Source organism: Callorhinus ursinus, unplaced genomic scaffold (genome assembly GCF_003265705.2).
Source record: "Callorhinus ursinus isolate GAN/ISIS: 27379988/994484 unplaced genomic scaffold, GSC_fseal_2.0 scaffold13, whole genome shotgun sequence".
In the NCBI taxonomy this organism is placed as follows: Eukaryota; Metazoa; Chordata; class Mammalia; order Carnivora; family Otariidae; genus Callorhinus; species Callorhinus ursinus.
Window position 1 is genome coordinate 45,555,937 of NW_027397075.1, and position 25,388 is coordinate 45,581,324.

The window sequence follows — 25,388 nt, forward strand, 5'->3', positions numbered from 1 at the left end:
TTAAGATGTGGAGGCTCAGAAAATTAGAATTCTGATAATATGGTTAAAACATGTTTGGATTAATGGTGGTCACCCTTTCCTTTGCTTCAAATGAGATCTTAGGTGGAACTCCCATGTATAAAATGGAGCTGTTGTGTTTACAGAGGGGGTGCATATCTGCAACCCCGTGTCCTTGTGCGCTTCCTACCTTCCAGTACAGTTTGAAAATCACTGGCCTAGGTTACGAGAGAAATAGTGAAAACAGTGTGTCTTATGACTAATTCTCATATTCAAAAAAATAAATGCATGGAGAAGCAGCAGGGTTTATGGCTATGAATGTGAGTGTGGACCAAGCTGCCTGAGTTTAGAGTCCTGACTCCTCCCACTTATTACCCGTGTTATCTTGGATAGTTACTTAACTGCTCTGTGCCTCTGTCTCCTCATCTGTAAATGGAGATGGTAATAGTAGTAATCTCCATGAGTTGTTGGGAGGATTAAAAGAGTTAATTTTTGCAACGTTGCCACAGTATTACAGAGCTTGGCACATGGGAAGCGCTCAGTACGGTTGTCTCCTCTGTGAGACACCACGTGGGCTCTCTAGACTCTGCCACATCACCTCCAACGAGTGGGCTCCTACCTTTTTTTAAGTCTGCTTGTTTCATTTTTAGATGGCTCGAATTATTAGAAACCGTGATCAGACATTGAGTCAGAATCTTTCAATTTCTTGAACAGGTATTAAGGTTGTATTGTCCAATATGGTAGCCACTGGCCACATGTGGCCACTGAACACTTGAAGTGTGGCTAATTTGAGCTGAGCTGCGCCGTTACTGTAAAATACACATCAGATTCCAAAGATCTAGTATGAAAAAAGTTAAAATATCTCTTAAAAATCATTTTTATGTTAGTTACATGTTGAAAGCATACTATTTTAAATATATTTTAAAAAAAATTTATTAAAATTTCATTTCACAGTACTTTTTTAATGTAGCTGTTAGAAAATGTAAAATCAAATACGGGGCTTACATGTATATTTCTGCTAAACAGCACTCTTCTAAGAAAGGCAAGGAGGCCATGTTAATAGGAATAAGGACTATTAAGAACTTTATTGGAATATAAAGAATCCAATAAAATGTAGAAATACGCTAGAATTATTTCCTTTAGGGATACTCCTGACTCTACTTTTAACTAAAGAATAATAAATGGAGGAGGGATAAATAATTTCACAAAGGTACCTTCACGGCTAAACTCTATTCAAGACAGAGAACCATTGCTTTATCAGGAAATCTACTCTTGGGAATGGTGAATTCGAGAACTCTTGGATCTCTTCTATGGCTAGACTAAAAGCCCTGGTTTTTTAAAGGAGCCTTAAAAAAAAAAATCCCTGATCATTTCATAGGGTGGGTGATGATCCTCAGATTTATCCCCTTTTGCTTTTGTGAATTTCTATTTTCGTTTTTACTAAAAGGTGATTTATCCCAAGCTATGGGCTACAGTAGAAATGTCCCACATTTTGCTGTTTTCATAATGGCTAGAATTTGTAAAGACACCGAATCTTAACTAGCTTAAGCTAACTTACATTAAGGATATTTCTGTGGTTTGATTCTATGCTAATTTTGTGGGCATTGGTTACGTAACGTGTGATGATGAGAGTTTTCGGTTAAATGGAATACCTCATTTCCTGGCCTGTCTGATAGTAGTGGAGTTTGCTGTATTTGAGACCCTGAGCCTCACCATATCCATATATGTTTGTATTTGCCCAGGGCTAAAATCACACTGATCAAGAGTCAGCAGAAGAGTAGACTGCTGGGAGATCTCTGGTCTTTGAATTTTGTATTGCTTTTTGCCTTTATAAAGATTATAACATGAGACCTTGTTCTCGTGCTGTCAGTTCTGTGAGGGAAACTGGCACTAGCGTCTGTTTTCTAGATAGATTGTAGGTGAAATAATTTCCCCTGTCTTAACTTGTAAGTCTTCGTCTTTCTGGATATTTGAGTGAGCCGTACAGTCTCAGAAGAGTGATTTTTCTCCCCCCCCCCCCCCCCCCTCCCTTGGCTATGAGGTTTGCTTCTTGGGCCTGTGTTACTCTACAGTCACTTTTCCGATACTTTTATGAAAGATGGGCTAGGCAAATGAAGCTGGGGCAGTTGTTAATTACAGATGGGTCAGTTACAGAAATCCCAGACCTGCCCAGAGTAGAGGTGGATTGCATACAAGTTGTTCGCCAGGGTCGTCCAACTCATGTCGAGCGGTTTATTTTCCAAAGCCGTTGGAATGAAATGGCATCAAGTGCTGTTTCAGAGTCTGCTTTTTGAAGCGTTTTCCATGCCTCAGTGAAAGTTTTAATGCTTAAGTGTAATTCCCGTCTATTTTATGTGGAGGCATACCAACTCTCTGTTTCTTAATTTACAACCAAAATGCTAGCTATGACAGGCAATCTCTTACAACGTAATGCAAGATATTTTAAACTCAGGCTTCTGGATGATTAACTCTTCAAAATGCTTGAGATAAGATCATGGATTTAATCCTTGGTAATTGCCAAGGCTGCATCTGTAACCCTTGCAAATAGCATCAGAGCTGCGCCATTGGTCGCAAAACTGGAAAAACAAAGTCCTCAAAGAATCTTTCCCTGTTAATAATAGCTCATGTGGGGGATACCACCATCTCCCCAGGTAAATGAACAAACGACAACAACTCCAACTATTTTTAAAGGCCTTCACTAGAATCTTTCTTTGTACTGAAGAGGGATCTTACTTTGGTGCTAAAATATTCACACACCAATCTACCACTGAAGAAACTAGCATATTTTTGACTGGATGCATGCATTTCTGCTTCCTCCGTTAAAATGAAAGACTCCAAACCAAATAGGCCAGGGAACCACTCATATGAAAATGTCACATGAGTGTCTCTCTCTTTATACTGTTTCTTAGTAGTGCATACCTTCTTAGTCATTGATTCAGAGATGTGGTTCCTTTCCCTGGGAACTGATTCTTCTGTCTTTTTTCTTCATTGCGGTGAGCTCATTGCAGAACTCAAAGCACCAGACCTGTTTTCCAAAGAAAACCAGAGAAATTAAATGGGATTTCTAGCTCACCCAGAGGTATCATGGAGGATTAGCTAGACCTGGCTTAGGTTTGCAGCTTCAGAGAGAAGTAAAAGTGCCTGGGGTCTTTACTTGGGCGATATGATGGATCCTTTTGGTCAGGAAGGGAGTGGTTTCTATTTGGAATCACCCTACCACACTCTCCTGAACCATGTGGCAGTGGTTAGCAGGGAAGCTCAGCTTTCAGGATTCAGCGGGAGTTTAAGTTGGCAAGTCAGTTATGAACCAGCCTGGTGTGGTCCCAGCTGGGCCTGATGGGATTAATGGTCCCTTGACTAATACACAGGAAGTTGATGGATGCACATATAGACACAGTGGAATAAACCTGTGCTGCATCAGAAACTTGAATAGAGCAGGCCGAGAACTTTGAGACAGGGTCTTTCTCCTCTGTTGAATACTCCAGGGTAGGGATTTAGCTAGAGGAAGAATGGCAGGGATGGTAGGGGGGTAGTTGGAGAAAGTTACTTTGGGCATAGCTTCATAAAACGGTGTGGGAATGGGGATCTCGTAAATGGATTTTCTTTTCCACGAGATAACGGAATTCAGCATCTCTAAAATTAGGTTATTCTGGCCATTTAGGGAGGAACTCTCTCAATTCTCCCTTGTACTGGACACCCCATTTCTTGAGTAGTAATGTATTTCATTGGATAAAGGCATAGTAGGTCACTCAAATATTCTCTGTCCTCTGGAAAATACCATATTGTAGCAACAAAAAAATCTTATGCCATGAATTAGGTTTTTGCCGTAGAAGTGGTTTATGTCGTTATTCACAGCTCTGTACTGTTAATTTTGGCTCAGGACTATTACTTTGACTTTTCTTGTACCTCATCCACCTTTTCATTATATGCACGTGTGTATCCGTGTGCATGAATGTGTGTGCGTGTGCCATGGAATATTCTTTATCAGGGTGCTTTTTGGGGAAAGATCAGATCTGATTTAATGATTCGGTGGGTGAGAATGAGAAAAGGAAATTTAAAATGCTAGCCTTTGGGGGCGCCTGAGTGGCTTAGTTGGTTAAGCGTCTGCCTTCGGCTCAGGTCATGATCCCAGGGTCCCGGGATCGAGCCCCGCATTGGGCTCCCAGCTCAGCGGAGAGCCTGCTTCTCCCTCTCCCTCTGCTTGTGTTCTCTCTCTCTCTCTCTCAAATAAATAAATAAATAAAATGTTTTAAAGAAATAAAATAAAATGCTAGCCTTCAAAGCACAGGAGCAGTAAAAATTTTTAAAACTTTTTTTTTTTTTGGCAAAATTGATTGTAGAATGTTTATGCAGTTGATGTGGACCCGTTCTATTTTGAATGTTACTCATTTGAGTGGATGTTGCCATTTGAATGAAGTATGGATCATAAAATTATACCCCCAAATGTCAGGACTATTTTAGTGAAAGTTAATAAATCATGGTTTGGCCTGTTAAGCAACTGCAAAACTTGTCCTCCCTTTCTCCACTCAGGCTTATAAAAGGGCTCTTTTCCAATGAAAATAACTATTACATAGCATGTTACTGTTTATATATATTACCTCATTTATTCTATGCAAACTCACTCCTAGCCACCCAAAAGGCAGTGGCATACCCTTAAACAGCACTGTGCACCATACAGGAATTCAGTAGAATGCAGAACTACCTTGGACCCTTTTCAGACAGTTTAATAAATTAAGTACCCCGATTACCTCATTTTCACATTAGCTTAAGTCTACATCATAGATCCCCTAGGACAGCATCAGGGGTACGTTCCCGGGTCCCATAAACACCTGTAAGCCTCTAAAGAAAACTTAGGGGAGGCACTTATTTTGTGATTATTTTTTTTTCTTGCCCCTTTTAGGTTTTTATGTTATTTATAGGCCTTCCGCTTCTCCTTTTGCCTGCTTTTTCCTCGTTTATTTCCAGATAACCTCTGTTTTCTAATTCTGTGGTTCATGGACATGCCGGGAGTGCCAGCAGAAAACCTCCTTTCATTCCCCAATGGCGATGGCTACAATGGTGATGGTGTTGATGAGGGCAGTAGCAGCAACAGAAAGATCCATTATTGAAGGAGTTATTAACCTGTGCCATGCGCACGGTTTAAGACAAGATCTCATTTATGCTTCTCACAGCCTGTGGGCGATGGCTGTAAGCGTCCTCCCCATCTAGCAGATGAGAAAGCTTTGACACTCTGGAGGCTCAGCAACTTGTATGGAGTTATTAAGACAGTGAGTGCAAACGCTGGGAGATGAATGGACTTCATAGCCTGTTTTCTTTCTGTTCAGCCACATTTCATTTCCTCTACACCACCCATCACGGTGGAAGAGCTAACAGACTCCCTGAAGCTGGAAAGTGAATGATAGGGTCACAATTCACTCAGGCAATTGGTCCAAGCTGATGGAAATAGAACCTTGGCTTTGTTGGCATTCTGTTGCTCGAGAAATGCATAGATTCCTCCTATGAACTTGCCCCTTAGAACATCATGGAGCAGAGTTGGTGAAATCCTTGTTCTCATCTGAATGCACGTGCATTTGAAAATATCCTATAGGGTATGTGCGTCGGTAACTTTATAAGCAAGGACATGTCTGGTTTTCTAGTGAAGTAAGAGTCAAAACTTTCATTACAGATTTTGGTAGGGCTGTGGCAGGGATTGATCCGTGGTCTTGTTGAGGAGACAGCCAGCTGCAGTGGGAACATCGGCACAAGAATGCCTTTGGAAATTAGACATTGCAATGAAAACATTCTTTTGAAGGCAGATTTCCAGGTGTGCTGTAAACCGTTCTAAGCTCTAATTGAAATATAAAAGAATATTTCAAAAGCAGTGATCTATTTTTTGGTGATTGTTGTGCTAATCCTGAAATCCTAGCACGAATTAATGTAAAGACAGGATTGGAGGCATAAAAGTACCTGTTTTAATCATTTAGCACGTTGTTCAAAACTAAACTGGTTGAGGCTCCAAGTCTAAGGGTGAAAATCTCACTTTTATCTATCAAATCCCACCATAATCTGCCAAGAACAGTCACCAGGGGCTTCTGTGGCAGCTGTGAAGACATCCTTCCATTCTCAGAGCTCGATGTGCGGGAGAGATTTGCTGTAGTTCATGTATAATGACGTGGTGGAGGCCGATGTTTTTCAAAGTACTTCATTAAAACTCAAAATGAGTGAATCAATTTTCTGTGAAGTCCTGCTACTGCGTGTGGAAATAGTCTACAATGTGGAAGCCTTCAGTTTGCAGAAGGTTTTGTCTTAGGAGTTGACTAATAAGTTACTTTGCAGCAGGTGCAAGAACTGTGTTTGCCTTTGCCAGCATGTTCCGCGTGAGATCCTGAGGCATTCACAAGGCACGGGAAGATCAGCCTTGGGAGCGTAGGAAAAAAGCCAACAGGGCCCCCACCCTGCACTCACCCCCCTTTACCAAACATAGGTGCATCAGTACCCATGTGGTCAAACAGTAACCATGGGTATGAATCCTGCATCAGGTATTCAGTGTAGATTGTGTTGCATGTGCTTTCTTTGAGCTTGTCCCAAAGTTAGAAAGTAAAAGCTGGATCCTCGTGTATGAGCTGAGGAACCAAACGTGACATAAGGTGCTGGAGTCTTGTTTCCTGTGCAGTTGTGGGGTACCCCTTATAAGCATAAACTGATGCTATTTTACCCTTTTATCTAGACGCACTACTTTGGCCTTTGGTTTCTCAGCAAGAGCCAGCAAGCACGATGGGTGGAGCTGGAGAAACCTCTGAAGAAACATCTGGACAAATTTGCTAATGAGCCTCTGCTTTTCTTCGGAGTCATGTTCTATGTGCCAAATGTGTCATGGCTTCAGCAAGAGGCCACAAGGTAGGTGCTTTTTTTCCCCTGTGTTCCGTATAAGGGTGTGTTAACTGTGGGGCTTCAGGTGAAGTCAATGAGCAGGTTGATTGAGGGGTGTGTACGTGTAGGTGTGTGTATTTGGGGAGAGGCTGGAGCAGTTGGGGATTGTTTACCGGTTGCTTTTCAGCTTTAGAATTGTGGTTTGAATCCATGGTGCTCATAATCCTGGTCGTTCCCTATGATGCTAATAAGGTAGCAGTGATCCTGAGGCAGTTGAATATAGTGTCCAGCAGCATAGAAGTATCAGTTGGAGACTGTGGGTAAAATAGATGTGCCAGAATTTAATAAAGAGTTAACCACATCATACTTGTCTGGTCTGCTCTTTCCCTTAAAATGCTCCCAAGCAAAATGTAGCATCAGACTTTGGATTTGAGGATTGAGAAGGTAACTAAAGATGGGAACAGAGTTGAAGAGAATGTCTGGAGGGCGAGAGTTTTACTTGTCCTCTGTCGTGTAAGAAGGGACAGGAAGCCATTGGTAGAGAGGAGACCTGGGATTGGTCCTGCCCTCCTGCTCATTGGCTGTTTTGCCTGGAAGAAACCACCTGCCATCTTTGAGATGGTACTTTTCGCTCATCTGTAAAGTGAGGGATTTGCGTATGTTTCTCAAGTTCTGCTAAGTCTGCAGTTCCATGAATGAAACAGTTGGTGTTGGTTGGTGTTAGTACAGTTCCCTTATTGGTAAGAGTTTTCCCTTAAATTATGCAGAGGGGGCATATCTCCTCATCAAATCGTTCTTTCTGGTGATAAAGGGGATTAAATTAACCCTCAGTTTTTCACTTTGTACGTGGATGATGGCATTCAGAGTACCTGGCAAGCGATGCTAGTGACATATCAAGAAGGAAGGAGCAGTGTTGTCCTTGACTATTGCATGTGTAGTTTCTTAGAGTTTAAACTTTTAAAACAAGGATGCACTTCAAATTTTTGTATACATTTTACGGTGATAGTTTCCATCTTTTTTTTTTTTTTTTAATCAAAAACTATTGTTAACTAGGTGGTATTTCTGTCAGCAGAGGCCATGAAATAGCTCACAGCCTGATCCCAGAAAACCCGTGTTCAGTCTTCCAGGTGTCATTCATTTGAAGCCCTTGGCTGGATGTTGTGCACCATTTTCAAGTTTGTTCACTTATGCAGGTTCCTTTCTGTGCAAGAAGTTATTAACTCTTCAGAATGGGACAGTTTTCCCTGGCTTCTGAATCCTCCTTGAGTACTTTACACAGGGTCAGGAACACAGCATTAGGTTAAGTCCTTGCTGATTCGCAGCCCTCAGACTGTGAAATGCAAGGCAGTGGGTAACAAGGATGAAACATGGACTGTAAATTAATGCCTATTAGGCAAAGTTCAGTCTGTAAGAAAAAACAAAGTGTTGCTACTCTGGACATACTCTGTAAGGTCTATTGTTGAGGAAGAGCAGTGGAAGTAACTGGTGAGGGACTCAGCAGTTGTGCTTTGTGAAGCTAAAACAGGTTGATTAAGCTTAGAAAAATGAAGACTTGCAAGAGTGCAGTAGCTGTCCCTGGAAATTTGAAGACTCTTGTGGGGAGGGAATTTTGTGTTAACTCTGGAGCACAAAATTTGGGCCCATAATAAGTGAAGTGCAAGGAATTGAAAAACTTTGGTTATATGACTCAACCCAGGAACACTGTTTCTAGTTATTAAAACCGTAAAAATGTGGAACAAGCAGACTTCTGAAAGGGTGAGTGCCCTGGTTCATAGTGCTGTGGTACTGAGTGGATAGATGGAGACCACCATATTGGGTTGGGTGTTGGACTAGATCAGTAGTTCTCAGACTGACCGAGGCCTGCTAGGGAGCATTTACTATAAATGTGATTCTAGGGCTGTAACAGAAGTCTGAATTGGAATGTCTAGGGCTGGGGATTAGGAGACTATATTGTTTAAAATAAACAGTATTCTTCAGGTGGTTCTGATATTCATCCAGACTCAGTAACTAACAAATTAGTTAACCTCTAAAGCTCTTTACAATTTTAGATTTTCCAGGCAAGTAGACTTTCATGCCAGATTATTTGACTGTCAATATTTGCATTCACAAGCTGACACAGAAAGTGTTTAAATCTCAAAAATTGATGTAAGAATTATGGTAGGGATTGAGACTGGAGATCAGGAAGGAATTCTTTCCTTTTTCTTTAGAATTTCTTTTTTGCTCAATTAGCATGGTTCATTTCATATGTTTTGGTAAGGAGTGAATGAAATCTTTTCCAACCAAGGATTTTGAAGTGAACTCTGTTACTGTCCTCTGATCAGAAAAACTAACAAAGAAAATAAAACTTGAAGGACGTTTTTAGACTTAAACATGGAACTAAACTGTATAGATGTAAGGCACAACCCTCGCTCTTTTTTTTTTTTTTTTTTTTTAAGATTCTATTTATCTGAGAGAGAGAATGGGGGAGAGAGAGAGAGCATGGTGGGGGAGGGTCAGAGGGAGAAGCAGACTCTCCGCCGAGCGGGGAGCCCGATGCGGGACTTGATCCCGGGACTCCAGGATCATGACCCGAGCCGAAGGCAGCTGCCCAACCAACTGAGCCACCCAGGCGCCCAGGCACAACCCTCTCTTTATGGCAGAAGACGTTTAAGTTAGGAGCTAGGTTAGCATGAGGAGTTGTGGGTTTTTGTTTGTTTGGTTTTTTTTTTCCCCAGCGTTGCAGAAATTTTTGTTGCTCCAAGGAGCCCCAAAACTGGAATGTGCCAAAGGATGTCAGAGCAAATGAAAGACTAGCTGGGGAGACGAGGAAATAAGAAAGAAAAGTGTTGTTAAGTACAGAAAGGAAAATTGATGGAGAAAGGAGAGAGAGAGAATGGCGTATACTTGGGAAGTGACCCAGGTGTGATTCATGAGATGTACCCTGGGTTGTGGGCGTGTGGACTAGATAAGAGTGCAGAGGAGACCTGGTTTGGCCAGAATGCCATTTTAAAATGCTCACGGTTCCTGGGTTTGGTGTTAGAGACCAATAAATGAGCTGAACTCAAGGTGAAGAATGCTACTAATGGTCATTAGGAGCCTTTGGGAATCTGAGCCTTCTTGGGAGGTTTTAGAAGCATCGGGGTCCAAAATGAATACTGAAACCGTCTTCCAGGCAGGGCAGCCAAGGAAGAAGCAGTGGTGGTAGGGCAGGATTCCAGAGGAATGTTTCACAGAAGGCCCCGACAGCATTCATTAGGAGCTGGTTAGTGACTAACGCTTCAGCCATTCACTGTTATCCCAGTTACCAGGCATTTCAGGTGGAGCTGTGCTTTGGCATCTCTGAGAGCACCTGAGATCTGCCACTCTGACACAAAACAGTTAGTCTTTGTGATGCCCCGCAGAGTAAGATATTTGCATAGATTAGAAATAGGAATCTGTCTTTGATTGTGGGCAACCCGTTGGAGGAGGCAGCCATTCAACCATCTGTGCTTAAAAAATAAGCCTTTGTCTGGAGCCAACCAAACTTGTTTTCACCCAACACATGTTTGCAATGGTTTGGCTACTTCTATTTGAGAATAAAACAGGTTCTATAGCATTAGTAGGGCCCAGCCATTTCTTCTTTCTGACTGAATAAGGACAAAGAGTTTCAAATCAGTACTCTAGTTGTTTTGGGGGGTGGGTGTATGTGAACCCATATATATCAAGACACATAGCAGTGGTGGAAGGAGGATATATTTACAAGTTGTGTATCTCACCTCTTGTCCCCAGCAATCCCACCCTTGAAAACGTGCAGGTTAATAGAATACTAGGAACAGCACAACAAAAATTTGAGAATGATGTTGATTGTAAACTATCTCAGAAAGTGATTGACTTTATGACAGTTATCAGGCCCAGATTTTTTAAATTAGAAAACTGAGAAGCTCTGCTTTTTTTGACATTCATTTTGACATACTGTGTTTCATCTCATCTCCTGGATAGGATTTTTGAAGAACAAATCTCTTCATAAGAGAAGGAAATCTGCCTATGTACTGTGATTGAGTTGGAGAACAAATGGACAATTGAGGCCCTACCTTTAGGTGATAATTGAACAAGAAGACAAAAGATATCAAAAGGAGAATACACAAAGGAGTACCCATAGAAGGAAAAAAAAAATCTCTTGATATTCTTACAGAAGTGCGAAAAAGCTGATACAAAGAACACACTAGTAGAGAAATGGGAGTTGAGTCATGAAACCATAGGAATTAAAGAGATTAAGACCAGGGTTTGTTAACCCCACTCCAAACTGCAAGACGCATTACCTTGGGGCTTTGAAAATGTCAGTTTTCCCACTCTGGTTAAAATGATGCAAGGGATGGGACCACCATAATTTTTTCCACGTTGCTTTGCTTCTTCTGTTCCTTTTTGCCAGCTTCTCTGTTCAGCAAAGGGACTCCTGCTAGCGATTCCTCTTTCTCCATTATGTTCTCCTCCTGACTCAAAGGAAAGATTTTTGTAATGTGTTTTAATGATTTGCATAGCAACGGGCTCAGTACAAACACAGGGTTTTCAGATTTTTCTGGACACAGAAAGAAAAAAGATGGTTGATGAGAGGTGGAGAAATCCTCCGTCAAACAGAAGGATACTTAATAATAGCAAGGGGAAGCCAGAAAGCTGGCCGAGGTTACTGCTTCTAGTTAAGGGTTGGGGTTTTTCCAAGTCTTCCTCCAGTGAGGAAGTTCCTCCCCAAGTTTTTTCAGTACTAAAGAGAACACTTTGAAGAGACTAATTTTTTTCAGGGTGAATTTAGGTTTCAAAGTGTTAGTTACTGACCGTATGCCACAGTTTCTAAAATTTTTAATTCTTGGATGTTTTCCTTTTACCAAAACACATTTGTCTTTGCATCACTCCATGGTGAATGGTACGTTTGCTCGGTGCCCAGGAGCTTCTGCTTGTCCTAATGAAGTCCGATAACCTTTCCTTCTTTTCCAGGCCAGGTCTGTAGCCTGCCTGTTCAGGTGGGGCTCTCTGCCCTCCTAGTGGTGAGTGCTGTGCAGAAGCAAAACCCCCGCTGTAGCCAGCACTGTCGCTCCCCTTGCCAGGGACCGTCTTAGCACATCTGGTACATCTGGCGGCCACTCCAAGGCTGTGGGCCCTGTTCCAAGCTCCCTCTGTGGAGTGGGTGCTTCCTCTGTGTTTTCTGCACTTCTCGGCCTCCGTGGGGCTCCCTCCTTTTTAGGCTCAGGGGTTCTTCTGTCTGTCTTCCACCTTCTCTCAAGTACTGGACGATGAGGCTGAATTCTAGCCTGTGAGGTGCACCTGCCAGTTACTATCAGAAGGACTTAAAAAGAACTTCATCTCTGCTTGGGCCCGTATAGTGTCCTATGTTAAATGACGTTCCTGTCTGGGAAGAACTTACCGGACAGGGTGTCATTTCACTTAACTGGGATAAACACCCACATTGAAAACCGCACCGTTGAGGTCTCATCAAGAGCGTAAGTGCATTTTTTCATGATGGTGAGTGACAAGGGAGTTAGGTTATTAAGTGTGTAGACTCTGATGGAGGCTCTTTTCCTCCAGTTACGTATTTGGGCCTATGGCATATTGATGGCAAAGCCAGATTAGATGAATCCTTACATCCCTTTGAAGGCCAGAATGGTGTTTTGGTTTTTGTTGTTGTTGTTTTCTGTTTTGTTTTTAACTAGGTTTCAGGAGGTAGTTCCAGTGACCCTAACAAAAGCTTTCTTCCACTCTCCTTTCTTGTAAATACCGATGCAATGTGCCTTGAGTGCAACTGTAAACAAGTCAGCGTTCAACCACTGTTTAAAGTGTCTCTTTTAAAAGCTCTAATTATGGTAATGTTTCCATTTCCTTTTACAACACCATTTATTTTGTTTCTCCGGTTCTTTGAGTTCTTTTATTGTTTTGAAATGTCATTTTAATGGCTATTTAAAGTTTACCCGTGGGCTGGGAAATAGGGACTCCCTTCAACTCAGACTTAAGATTCAGCATGAGTCCCCCGTAGATAATATAATTGGCTGAGAATGGCAGCTCTTCTTCCTGGCCCGCTCCAGCTGGTGAATGGGAACTTGTTTTCTCTCTTTCTCTCTCTCTCTCTGTTGATGGCTGAGAACGGAGTTGTTTCTGCCAGATATTTTAGATATTTTAAGATGCCCTTGCTACTCTACTAGGATTTCACCTTAAACATTATTCTGAGTGGGTGATGTATTGTTTGAGGAGAGGAGAGGGCAATGTCTAGGAAGAGCAGAGCAGTCTCCAAGGGAAGAACTGCTCCCCAAAAGAGGATTAGTTGATGAAAATGTTAGTTGCCATTTGCATTATTTTGCATTTCAGCCATTATTGGGCACCTATTCTGTGTCAGGCATTTTGCTAGCCAGAGGGAGTGTAAGATCGGACAGATCTTCACAGTCCCCCTCTTTGCAAAGAGCTGTGTCTCCAAGCAGTTATTTCATTTCCATGTATGTGATTTATTGCTGTTTGAGTTTGCCCTGCAAGCTTACACTGCTGACCCCGCTTGTTTCCTGGGGAAGGCTTTCCCACTGTTCTGGAGAAACCCTGAGAGCCTGGCAAGTGTCTTGCACAGTCTGGCTTCATGGGCCTGGGACCTGGGCAGTTAGTTGCCCAGCCCCGAGCTCAGAAAGGCCCTGCGCTTGGTTTCATGCTCTGCTGTGGCCCTCTTGAGATTCTTAATAATTTTGGAACCACGGATCTTGCATTTTTGTTTTTCAGTAGACTCTGAGTTATGTTGCCAGTCCTGCCCGGAGAGCCTCCTTACTTCCATCTCTGTTCATTCTCTTCTTGTTTTGATGTTGCCTTAGGATTTGCTCTCAGTTATGGGTGGATCTGAGTCTACTGTTATGGGCGTGATCAAAGAGAAAAAGAAAAAAACAAAACAAAAGACCTGCTGTGGAACGAAAATAAAATTTTCGCTACCTATGCAAATATGAAAATAAAAACATGGCCCTGGTAACCGTTTCAGCTCCTGGACCTGACTCACGGGAAAATCCTGCGCAGTCTGGGAGCTGTTATAAAATCAATTTGATTTCCTTTAGGGAAGCTGATTGATTAGCGTATCTCATTCCTCAACTAGGCTTTCTTCATATTTTACTGTGAAGATGACTCTGCAAAGTTTATATGTTTCTTAATTAAATCAGGGGTGCACCTTAGCCCCCTTCTTGATTGTTTGAGTCTTCCCAATGCATGGGGCGGCTTCCTGTCCCACTCCCTAACCCCTCTGCTCCAGGAAAAAGATACAGTTTGCAAGACATGCAGGGAGGTTGTTAGCTATTTTGGCAACCTACTACCATTAGAACAACAAAGTATAGACAGATGAAGTGAAGTTAACCCTTAAACATAATCTATGTGGTTTTTTTATTCTTTCCCTTTAAGGGAGAGAAAACAGTAATAAAAATTCAGTATATTTTAGTAATATCACTTGACATGATTATTCATTGTAGGTGTCCTATGATGCATGGAAAAATGAGAATTTCTTTTTTTTTTAAGATTTATTAGAGAGAACACCAGTGGGGGGTGGGGGTGGGGGGTGCGGGGAGGAGCAGAGGGAGAGGGAGAAGCAGTCTCAGGGCTCAACCCCAGGACCCCAGGATGATGACCTGAACTGAAGGCAGACACTTAACTGACTGAGCCACCCAGGTGCCCTGAAAAATGAGATTTTCAAAAGGAAATACATCGGTGTCATTCATATTTCAAAAGAAGCTCTGATGTCTTGATTGTTACTGTTTGTAAAGTAAGATATACTTATGTATGTCTTAATCATGAGTAAAGCAGAGTTTCCCCAAAATAGGTGAAGTAGTATACCTCAAAAAGCCTTTGCTTTTAAAGTGTTAAAATTATCTCATTTGTAATCCTATGGTTAAGGTGCGTTTACCGGTATTTGATGATCTATCCTGAACTTTTCCAAAAGCAAACAAATAACGGGTTCCTAGTAAGCCATTTTGAAAATAACTTAATTTCTTAAGCAAGGGTAATATTAGCGGTCTTTGTGTATTTCTTGCTTTCCAAAGATAATTTTATTCATTTGTTCATTCACTCAGTCGTTGATTCCAAATAGTTCTTTATCAGAGGTACATTGCAGAAGACTGAGAGATTCCACATTCGACCCAGGGAATATCAAAGATTTGAAATAGAGCATGGACTCAAATTTTAGCATATTCTTTTTTTTCAAAAGCTGAGTAGAACCTGAAGATCCCACACAGCAGTGTTTACCTTTAGCTGAGGGGTGGAAATGGGAAAACAAACAGAAGCTATGGGAAGAGGTGTTTGGTCATGTCAAAGCATGCCAGCTATGCTTTATGAATTTTTTAAAGATATCCACTTCCTTGTGAAGGATTCTTAGGATTTGTAGGGGTATCATTATAATGGGTGGGATTGCCAATGGTGTGTTAGTTTCAAATGGGCTTTTGAAAATCTTGGGAGCGGAGGGAAACGGGGAGTAAAGGTTTTAGAATCCTTTGCTCTACCTTTTTCCTGGACTCTCAGGGCTGGGACCTTAGGTTGGGGTTGAATGGGTGTGGAAGGGGGAAGAAAGTCACAGATGTCATGTTTTTAACATCACAGAGACCCACAGTGCCTGAGCAGCAGAGGGATCTGGAAAGCACAGACTCCTTCGTTGTGCCTTATGGCAGTAGCGCTGTTGTCTGACCCCATACCAGACTTCCAAACCTCCTCTTTGGGGTTCTGTGCAAGAATGTGGTTTGCATTCCATCAACTGATATAATTTAATAATAGTAATAATGACACTGACCAGCATTTATGTGCGAGGTGCTGTGCTAAGTATCTTCAACGATTATCTTTTTCAGTTCTCCCCAGAACCTGTGAATGGGCACTATTATTAGCCTCTGATAAAGGATTGTTTTTCTGACAGAAGTTTTATTAATAATAAGTAGAGATTTCATCCATCAAATAAATTGAATCTTTTATGTTACATTGCCAGCGAAATACATCTGTCCATATGTCCCCGTACTCTCCAGCGTAACAGGGGGGTTTAATTTTTACTGAAGTGTCAAAACAGAAATCCAGACAACTAACATTCCTGTGAGGTGACAGGTGGTAAACTGGTGCCATAAGGGTGGATTCTGGTCTCCCAGTAGGTTTTGTTTCACCTGGACATTTTTTAAAAAATGAAATTTTTTAAAAAAATTGAATTTGGATGCCTTACGTATAGGCATATGCTCTGCAGTTTGTCCCACTTCCCGCCCGGCCCATAGTGTTAGAGTGGACAACATTTACTCCTTCCTGTGACCTGACTGGTCCTGTAGGCCTTTAGACTGTGGCCACTATCCATATAACTTGAAGGACTTCTCGGTACTTGGGTCAACCCATACCTTTTCATTGGCCCAGTCGGTTTTAATGTCACTCGGCATCTAACTGTCTTAACACTTTGGCTACCTACCAGAGACTGTAGCTGGATATGGGAGGATCATTTCCCTTAAGCCCTCATTTGAAAACTTTGTTTCAGTGGAAGATCACTCCAGGGTGCTAGATTACATAGCCCTGTACTTTCTGTTGTGGAGATGTAGCTCAGATTTTCCAGATTTCCTCTCCCTATTCCTTTCAGCATCTGCCTTATTCATAAATGGTTCCATCCAGAAGAAAGGTACCAAATGTTCTTTGGCCAAAAGAAAAAAAAGTCACCAAAATCATAAGCAAACGTGGTCTATCTGAGAAAGTACAGTTCACCTTCTAGCAAGGCAGATCAAGCTTTACTAGAATCATAGTTTATGTCTAAGCTCAGAACATCACACATTACAGAGACCAGTTGCTTCATTTTACAGATGAAGAAGCAGAACCAAGGAAGTAAGGGGACTTTGCCCATTGTCACACTCTGCCCATTGACAGAGCCTGACTCTTCCTAAGGATGGGTTTAGGTGAACCAAGCAGGCAGACATGGCAGAGCCCATGGATAGGATTTGTTTAAACTTCCAGAAACCCTTGCCCATCTTCCCCTCCCTTGCCCTGCGATAGCTAAAACACACTGGAACTGGAAGAGATGAGTTTTGTCCAAGGGAAGGAAGTAGTTCAGACAGAAGAAACAAAGAGTAGAGGAAAACAGGCACTTCTTTGAATGGAGTCATTTAAATAGCATTATGTAGAGATTGGAACCAAGATGGGTTTTATTTAATGTTTTTATCAGTCATCTGCAGCCCTGGGCACAGAGCGAAATGCCAAGCTTTCAGATGACACTAAGCCCTTTAGAAGAGTGGAAAATTGAGACATTGGAAATAAACGGTAGAAAGGTGTCAGCCGGTGTCAAGTTACCAGGTGCAACTAAGAAATAAGGATCCTCTTTTCTGGTGCGGTTTGGGAAAGCAAGGGGGGCAAGAGTCCTGGTGGGGGGACATGTTGCAACATGTTTCATTTTACCCCAGCCGAACTCTCTTTCAAGGTCAGCCCGTCAATCTTAGCCTGCAGCTGGGGAGAGAGAGTAGATGGTTTGCCAGCATAAAAATGTTTCTTGCCAGCATAAAAATGTGTTACTGTTATTCAGAGCAAAACCCAGCAAATTTTACCTAAGTTGAACTAAAAGCAAGTGAGACACATGATACTTTAATAGAAACTCACGGAGATAAAGCAATGTTAGAAACACGTGTTTTTTGACCAGGACAGATGTTTTGCAGGAGGTAGTCAAGACATTTATGATGATAACTAAAGCAAGAAACCCGTAGATCTAAGGAAAACTGGAAAAGGTAAGTAATTTGGGTCCTCAAAATAAATGACCAACTGTGGATCCTGATGGAAAAATTTGAAGGCAGGTTATGTATCTGCCAGACTATGTTGTATATTTGGAATGATTGATGGAATCAGCAAAGAACTGGCATTTGGTCTAATCGTAAAAAAAAAAAAAATGGGAATAAAATGTCATTCAGAAACAAAACAACTTGTGTAGCAGCACAGACCTGAAGTCAGAAGACCTGACTCTCCGGTATTTGTTTCTTGGCCAGGCTCTGTAAACTCCCCAAAACTTACCTTCTGTGTTTATAGTCAATCAGGAGATGATATTAGCACAGCTTCAGAAAATGCCTATCAGTGCGTTCAGTACATAGTAGGCATCCAAATAATGTTTGTTTTTAAATGAAAAAGATCTGTTAGATGGTAGTGACAAATTGCTGCATCCCTCAGGAAGCTGTGTGGGTAGGTTATCAGTCACCTGGAAGAATCAATCCTGGCCCACCCCACCTGGAAACACACAGCGAGGCGCATTCTGGGAAATGCAGTGCAGCCTAGCCAAGTCGAGACATTACAGTGCCACCAAGGGGCTTAGTACATAATTCATGATTAGCAGAGTCCAAATCACTGTTTAGCGCTATTGAATCCAAAGTTGGTACTAACTCATGAGTTCGGGAAAACAAAATTAATCTCAAAAGGTAAAAGTTTTAATGTGGTTGAAGATAACTTCAAATTTGTCCCATATTCTCTTGGACACTTCCCAAAGGCAGAGTTGCAAAGACTCATTTAAACAGAAACTGTATTGTTATCATAAATACATATTTCCCAGGGAGGTTCTCCATCCTCAACCCTCTGCCATGCGACGGAGCAGATCTAATGCAGAGGGCCCAGGCTGGCCCTGCTCGCTGTGCTGAGGTTATCAGATGAGTGTGAGGGAAGAGGGTAAGGGAGGCCTGGCCTCACAGCTTCACAGATGGTCAGAGCAGCTGCTCAGGGTCTTGAAGCCAGGTTGGCTGCAGCAGGAGGGACCAGGCTGACCTGATGCTAATCTTGCAGTACTTGTAACTTGAAGAGAGTGTAGTCTGAAGAAGATAAACAGATTCCAATTAAAGATTATTTAAGGAGATGATAGACTCTTGGTAAGTGATGATGATTTTTTTAAAAAACAAAGCAAAACGGAGAAATTGGGAGCCCATTGACTCTTGAAATGTGGTCCTTAGCAGAATTGTCCGTTGGCATTCTTTGAAAACGCAGATTGCTGTACACCGCTCCTGACTTCCGGAATCTTTTTTCATTTAGTGCCACAGGTGATTTTTACACTTATTTAAGTTTGGTTAAATGGAACACAGCTCTATCTTGATGTTCCTTCAGCAGTCGCTGGTGTTTTATGTTAGTATATGGATGTTAGAAACAGAGTGGGTTTCAAGGAACTGGGAAGAAATGAAAGAGTTGCAAAGTCTGGAACATCTGGTTTAGGCTGAGGAATTTGGAGGATGGATGGTGTGGACTCATTTGCAGAATAACGACGTGTACCTTCATGGGACCCTGGCATATACAGAACGAGCACCCAAGGTTCTGCAGGAATTTTGGTCAGTTTGTATTTCCTCTACTTTGAAATGTAACATTTTAACCTTTCGATTAAACTTTGATAATGCATAATAGATTATACATAATATAATGTATAGTTTACATCATAGGGGCGATACTGTGCAAGAATTTAGTGTTCTTTGCATCCGTAATAAAAGCAGTAGTAACTGGCCTGAATTATACTATATTAGTACTCTAGGACCTTAAAGGAGACCTTTGCCACTATTTCCCCAGACTTAGACATTGTAGGCTTAATTTTAATTTAAGAAAATGAGAATTTTTCAAAATTGAGAATTCTGTTCATGGATTTCTCTGGTTTGTTGATTTCTACTGCATTTAAGTAAAAGATGAAACAATAGGTAAACTGAGAAACAGGAATAAGATCATTTCAGACAATTAAGTCTAAAGTTGTGAAAACATTAAAGTTTCTTTTCATGATCAGTTTTTTAAAAATATGTATTTTTCTAGACTGGTTCATTGAATCCTTGATTCCAAATACCAATGGAAAAGCACAATATATTTCAGTTAAAAATTTTTTTTAATAAAAAGGCTCCATTCCTGATAGGATTTATCTTAATTTTCCAAACAAATTTTTGTTTACTATACATAGAGATTTTGTGTTGCTTTATGCTCATGCACCCCCCCCATGATATTGTGATGCGTTCCCTCGTTATGAGTAGTGAATGTGTTTTCCTGAGAGCTAATATTCTGACAGTCTTTCACGAAAAAATTCCACGTTTATTTTTTTTAAAAAGGCTTGGAAATATTTTATCCACAGGAAGTTGGCAAGTATCAGAGATAGGAAAATTGTATTCTTTATACCTGGTTCATGTTCAAAAGAGTGTCACAGATTATTTAACCATTATTCTCCCAAAGTAGGCGTTTTTCCTTTCTCATTTAATGTGATTATTTGCTCATTTATAATATTGTGTAATTACAACTACAATTAGAAATGCATTTAGAGCTTTAAACATCTGTAGGAGAAGAATGTTGAATTGAATTACAGAGATTCTTATCCACTGCTCTGTGATACTTGCATTTTACCTGAAAGCACATACACAAAACAAATCTAAAACATTTTACTCCTCCTTACCCTGGACTCAATATATAAATAATTGCGTTAGAGAGCATTCAAATAGAAGAGAGAATCAATCTAGCTTTTTGACCATGAGGAATGAAATATATATATTTAATTGTCTAGACTAGTGTTTGCTGATATGATGAAGGAGGCTCATTTGGGCATTGCACAGATTCTCCTCTTATGGTTTTCATTTAAGAAACACAGAATTTTGTAATGGTAAAGGACATTACAAATCATCCAATCTGACTCCTCCTTATGAAACCAGCCTGATCAGAGCCAGCCCGAGCATTTGCTTCCAGAGTGGTGCCGCATGCGCATATCCTGTGCTTGACACAGTCCACCAGCTGTTGCCCGCCTCCCACCTCCGGCTGAGTCCAAGGACTGGGTGTCTTGCTGTTTGCCTTTTTTCTTGATTCTCAATGCTTTACCCAGGCTTACTCCAATTTCCCATAATTTTCAAGTATCTTTTTTTTTTTAAAGATTTTATTTATTTATTTGACAGAGAGAGAGCACAAGTAGGCAGAGAGGCAGGCAGAGGGAGAGGGAAAAGCAGACTCCCCACTGAGCAGGGAGCCCGACGTGGGGCTCAATCCCAGGATCCCGGGATCATGACCCGAGCTGAAGGCAGCCGCTTAACCGACTGAGCCACCCAGGCACCCCTCAAGTATCTTTCATATCTGTTTCTCCTAGATTCCTTGCCTTCTGTTTTACCCATGTTTTTTTCTCTGTCTTAAATATTAACCACAACATATTTATACTTGTGTCTATTTATACACCTTTATACGTCCTAATTACTACTGAATATCTCTCTTACCTTCGGATATCTGGTTTTTGGCTTCTTTTCTATGTATTTACCTGCTGCCTCTGTCATTTTTTGTTTATCTGTTCCTTTTGAGTCCTTGAAAAATTACATTATCAATTTTGCTCACATTGACCTCTTTTACCAAAGGACACGCCCACCTCTGAACCAGTGGCCTTTTCTTCTCTTCACTCACGAACAGCACTAAACAGGAAGAGCCCACTCCTTGAAATCCTCCTACTCCTTGAAATCCTCCTGCTCCTTGGTTTTTGGTGCCTTTTGCCTCACCCAGTCTTGGACCTACTTCTTTTCAGCTTCTGGTCCCCAATTTGCCAGAACTCTGCGCTTCTAAATATTTTTCTCTTTATATATGATCTGCAGTAGACCTTAGTCATCTTCAGCCTTTAGAAGTAGTTTCTGACAGATGGGTCTTCATTTGGTATCACCCTCATCTTAGTGATTTCCTGCTGGCAGGACAGTCTTCCATTCATTCATTCATTCATTCATTCATATATTGAATATCTACTGTGTACAGGTCACCAGAAGTATACATAAAATACTACTCTTTCCTGCAGGAGCATGCACTCATGTGAGCCCCTCTGCTTTGTGTTGCATTCTTGCTTCAGGCTCTTTGGGTGATGATGACCGCTACCCTTTGTCGATCAGCTCCACACAGGACACTTTGCTCACTCTATCTCAACCAATCCTCCTAGGAACCAGGAAGATAGAGGCTGATGAACTATTTTCCTCCTCTTACTTTCTCTTGACCTCAAATTGTTTCCTAAATACCCCATTTTTCTCTAAATGACTCTGTGATACTTTTGCTGTCACAAACTGAAGATTAGAAGTCACCTGGGTGCTTCTTCCTTATATCATTTGTTACACTGGGCCTGACCATTCCTCCAAGCTCTGGTTAGACATTTCTCTTAGAGTCATGTTGTCACCTTCTTTACCAATAGTCATTTTGTAGATAAACTGTTGAAGTTGGACATATAGACAGGTGCAGAAATCAAAGTGTACAGCTCAGTGAATCTGTGCAACATGAATACACCTCTGTAACCAGTCCCTCGATCAAGAATTGAAACAGCAGCACCCCAGAATCCTCCTTCACCTTCCCTCTCAACCTCTGTCCCCCGAGAGTAACCACTATCCCAACTTCTAACAACATAAGTTGGTTTTGCCTGGATTGTTTTTAAGGTGGGATAATATAGCATGTGCTCTTTGGTGTCTTTTTTGACCAAAATTTTTTGAGAGTTATCTGTATTGTGTGTAGTTAGAGATTGGTCATTTTCAATGCTGCATAATATTTCAGCAGGAATATACTGTATTTAAAAAAATTGAAGTGTTACCGATGTATAGTATTCTGTTAGTTTCGGGTGTACATCGTAGTGATTTTAATATTTTTATACATTGTGAAATGTTCCCCATGATAAGTCTAGTTACCGTCTGTCACCATACAAAGTTATTACAATATTATTGATTGTGTTTCCTATGCTGTATGTTACATCCCCATGACTTATTTATTTTATAACCAGAAGTGTGTACACTACATTTTACTCATCCTACTGTTGAAGGACAATTGGATTGTTTACAGTTTGGAGCTATTATGAACTGTGCTGCTGTTTACATTTCTAGTACATGTATTAAGGGCATCCTAGTACACGTCCTGTGGATAATTCTTGCATGTGGCTTTTGTGCTGGTACTCACTTTTGCTGAGTATGTATACACAGGTTTTACCCAACAAAAAGTTCTCCAAAATTTTTATTACTACTGGCAAAATAAAAAGCACATTTTTAAAAAAGATTTTATTTATTTATTTGAGAGAGAGAGAGAGAGAGAGAATGAGAGATAGAGAGCATGAGAGGGAAGAGGTTCAGAGGCAGAAGCAGACTCCCTGCTGAGCAGGGAGCCCGATGCGGGACTCGATCCCGGGACTCCAGGATCATGACCTGAGCCGAAGGCGGTCGCTTAACCAACTGAGCCACCCTGGCGCCCCTAAAAAGCACATTTTTAAGGCTGAAAAATTTTAGATACTTGACCTTGCTGTCCTTTTACTTCCTATATTGAATTCATCATTAATTAAATATTTATTGAATGCCTACTATGTTTGAGGCCCTTAGGCTACATCTGTAAACATAAAAGCAAGTACTCTGGCACTTAGTTGCAGATCAATAGGATTATTGATCTTTCGTAATAGTAGCAATAATGACGACCGCTAAGATGTATTGAGTACTTACTTTGTGGCAGGGCACGATTCTAAACTCTTTATATGTGTGAAGTCATTTAGTTCTTACAGCTTTTAGAGTTAGCACTGTTATTCTAATTTTACAGAATAGGACAGAAACTAAGGCACAGAGAGGTTGTATAACTTACCCAACATCGCAATATGAGTAAGTGACAGAGCTGTGATTTGAACCTACACAGCGCGGCCCCAGAATCCATATGTTTCCTACTATCTATACATATCTCATTTAAATCTGTTCCAGCCTACGCTGCCCCTACCATATGTTTTCTTACTTCCGGCCTGAAATACAGTGAAGTGGGGAAGAGCATAGGCTTTTGAATCGAGTAGGCTTGGATTTGAATCGCCTCCGTTGCTTTCTCTCTGCCCTCAGGTGAGTTATTGGTCCTTTCCAAGAATCAGTTTTTTCATGAACAGGAGGATCCTTGAGGATTGAACTGGTTAGTAAATGGAAAAGCAGGCTCTGTACTGCCTGACCACCATTCCCATTATTATTTGGCCTCTTGTGTCTCTGCAATCCATCTGTTAATGTGGTGTGCACACCACGGGTACCTGGATGGCTCAGTCGGTGACCCTGGGATCATGACCTGAGCCGAAGGCAGACGCTTAACGACTGACCCACCCAGGCGCCCCCCGACTTCTTGGTTTCAGCTCAGGTCATGATCTCAGGGTCATGGGACTGAGCCTCTCATCAGGGTCTGTGCTCAGCAGGGAGTCTGCTTGAGGATTCTTTCTTTCCCTCTGCCCCTCCCCCTGCTCATGCACACACACTCTCTCTCTCTTTCTCTAAAATAAAAAAATAAATCTTCAAAAAAATATGGTGTACCCACCAACTCTAAGCATCCTTCTTAAAGGCTGTTTTCATAATTTCCTTCTTTTATCAAAAATGTTTGATGACTTACGATCACCTGGCAGGTAAAGACAAACATACAAAGGCATTGGAAGCATTGCAAGTCTGCATCCTCCTTATTGCCCTCTACTTCTTCCACAAACCCTTACTTCCCTGACTGATCAGTATTCAACACCCTGGGCTTCTGCTTCCTCGGGTCTTTGCCAGTCACTGAGGTATCTCCCTTTTCCTTTTGCCTTTTGTTTGGGAAGCCTCCTCTGCCCTCTGGACTCATCTCTGGGCATTCATTCCACCCACGTATTATTTTCTAAGTATAAAAGCACTCTGTAAAATGAAAACTGGCACACGATGCTACTCCTGTCCTGAATGGGTTTTCCACTCTATTAGGGAAGATTCAGATGGTCACATAAATATACCTACTACTACAGGGTAGTATAATGTAGGTACCTACTGGGGTAGGTACCCTTCATGGGTGGAGTGGTGAGGGGAAACTTTGGCAAGGTATCTCAGGGTTTTCCAGAGAAACAGATCCAACAGGATAACGATATCTAACGATATCTAATATATATATACACACACACAGATTGATTTATTTTAAGTAATTGACTCTCATGATTATGGAAGCTGGCAAGTCTAAAATCCGCAAGGTAGTTCTGCAGTCCGGAGACCTGGAGACCCCGGGAGGCATTTCAGGTTGAGTCCAAAGGTAGAGGTCTGCGGGCAGAATTCCCTCTTCTTTGGGGGAAGTCAGTCTTTTTCTTAATGTCTTCAACTGACTGGATGGGGCCCACCCACGTTATGGGGGGGTCACTTGCTTTACTCAGTCTACTGATTTAAATGTTTATCTTATCTAAAAATTAACTTCACAGACACATCTAGAATAATCTTTGACCACACATCTGGGTAGTATGGTCCTAGTCAAGTTGACACAGAAAATTAGCCATCACAGGAAATGTCTGTTGAACTGGGCTTGTGCTAAGTGAATCAAGACATTGGATTGTGCTAAGTGAATCAAGACTATTGGAAGGGAAGACAAGCCAGGCGAGGGTCTGTAAGCCTGTTTTCTTCCCAACATACCCAAAGGGTAAGATAATCCCCACCAGTAGCCGGGGCTCACTGATGGGTGAAGGTGGGAGGTGTGAAGGGAGAACTGAGAAGAGGAAAATTGCAGTGTAAGCACCTCATGGGTGTCGTAGAATGTGGTGGGAAGGGGCCGAGTGTAGCAGATAGAGCCCTGGATTTATATTTTGGCTCCACTCCTTCACTCCTTGCATAACTGTGTACGAGCTGACTACCTTCCATGAGCCTGTTTTCAGATGT

At 41.5% G+C, this 25,388-nt stretch overlaps 1 protein-coding gene across 5 annotated transcripts in view; it reads left to right on the top strand.

Moving 5' to 3' along the window:
• The window catches only part of PTPN14 (protein tyrosine phosphatase non-receptor type 14), a 174,984-nt gene that overhangs the window by 73,230 nt on the left and 76,366 nt on the right, over positions 1–25,388 (top strand). For all 5 annotated transcript variants that reach the window (XM_025877907.2, XM_073900174.1, XM_073900175.1 and 2 more), the window contains one exon: positions 6,704–6,873. In XM_025877907.2, the coding sequence (XP_025733692.1) occupies positions 6,704–6,873 (170 nt within the window). The remainder of the gene's footprint in view (positions 1–6,703; positions 6,874–25,388) is intronic.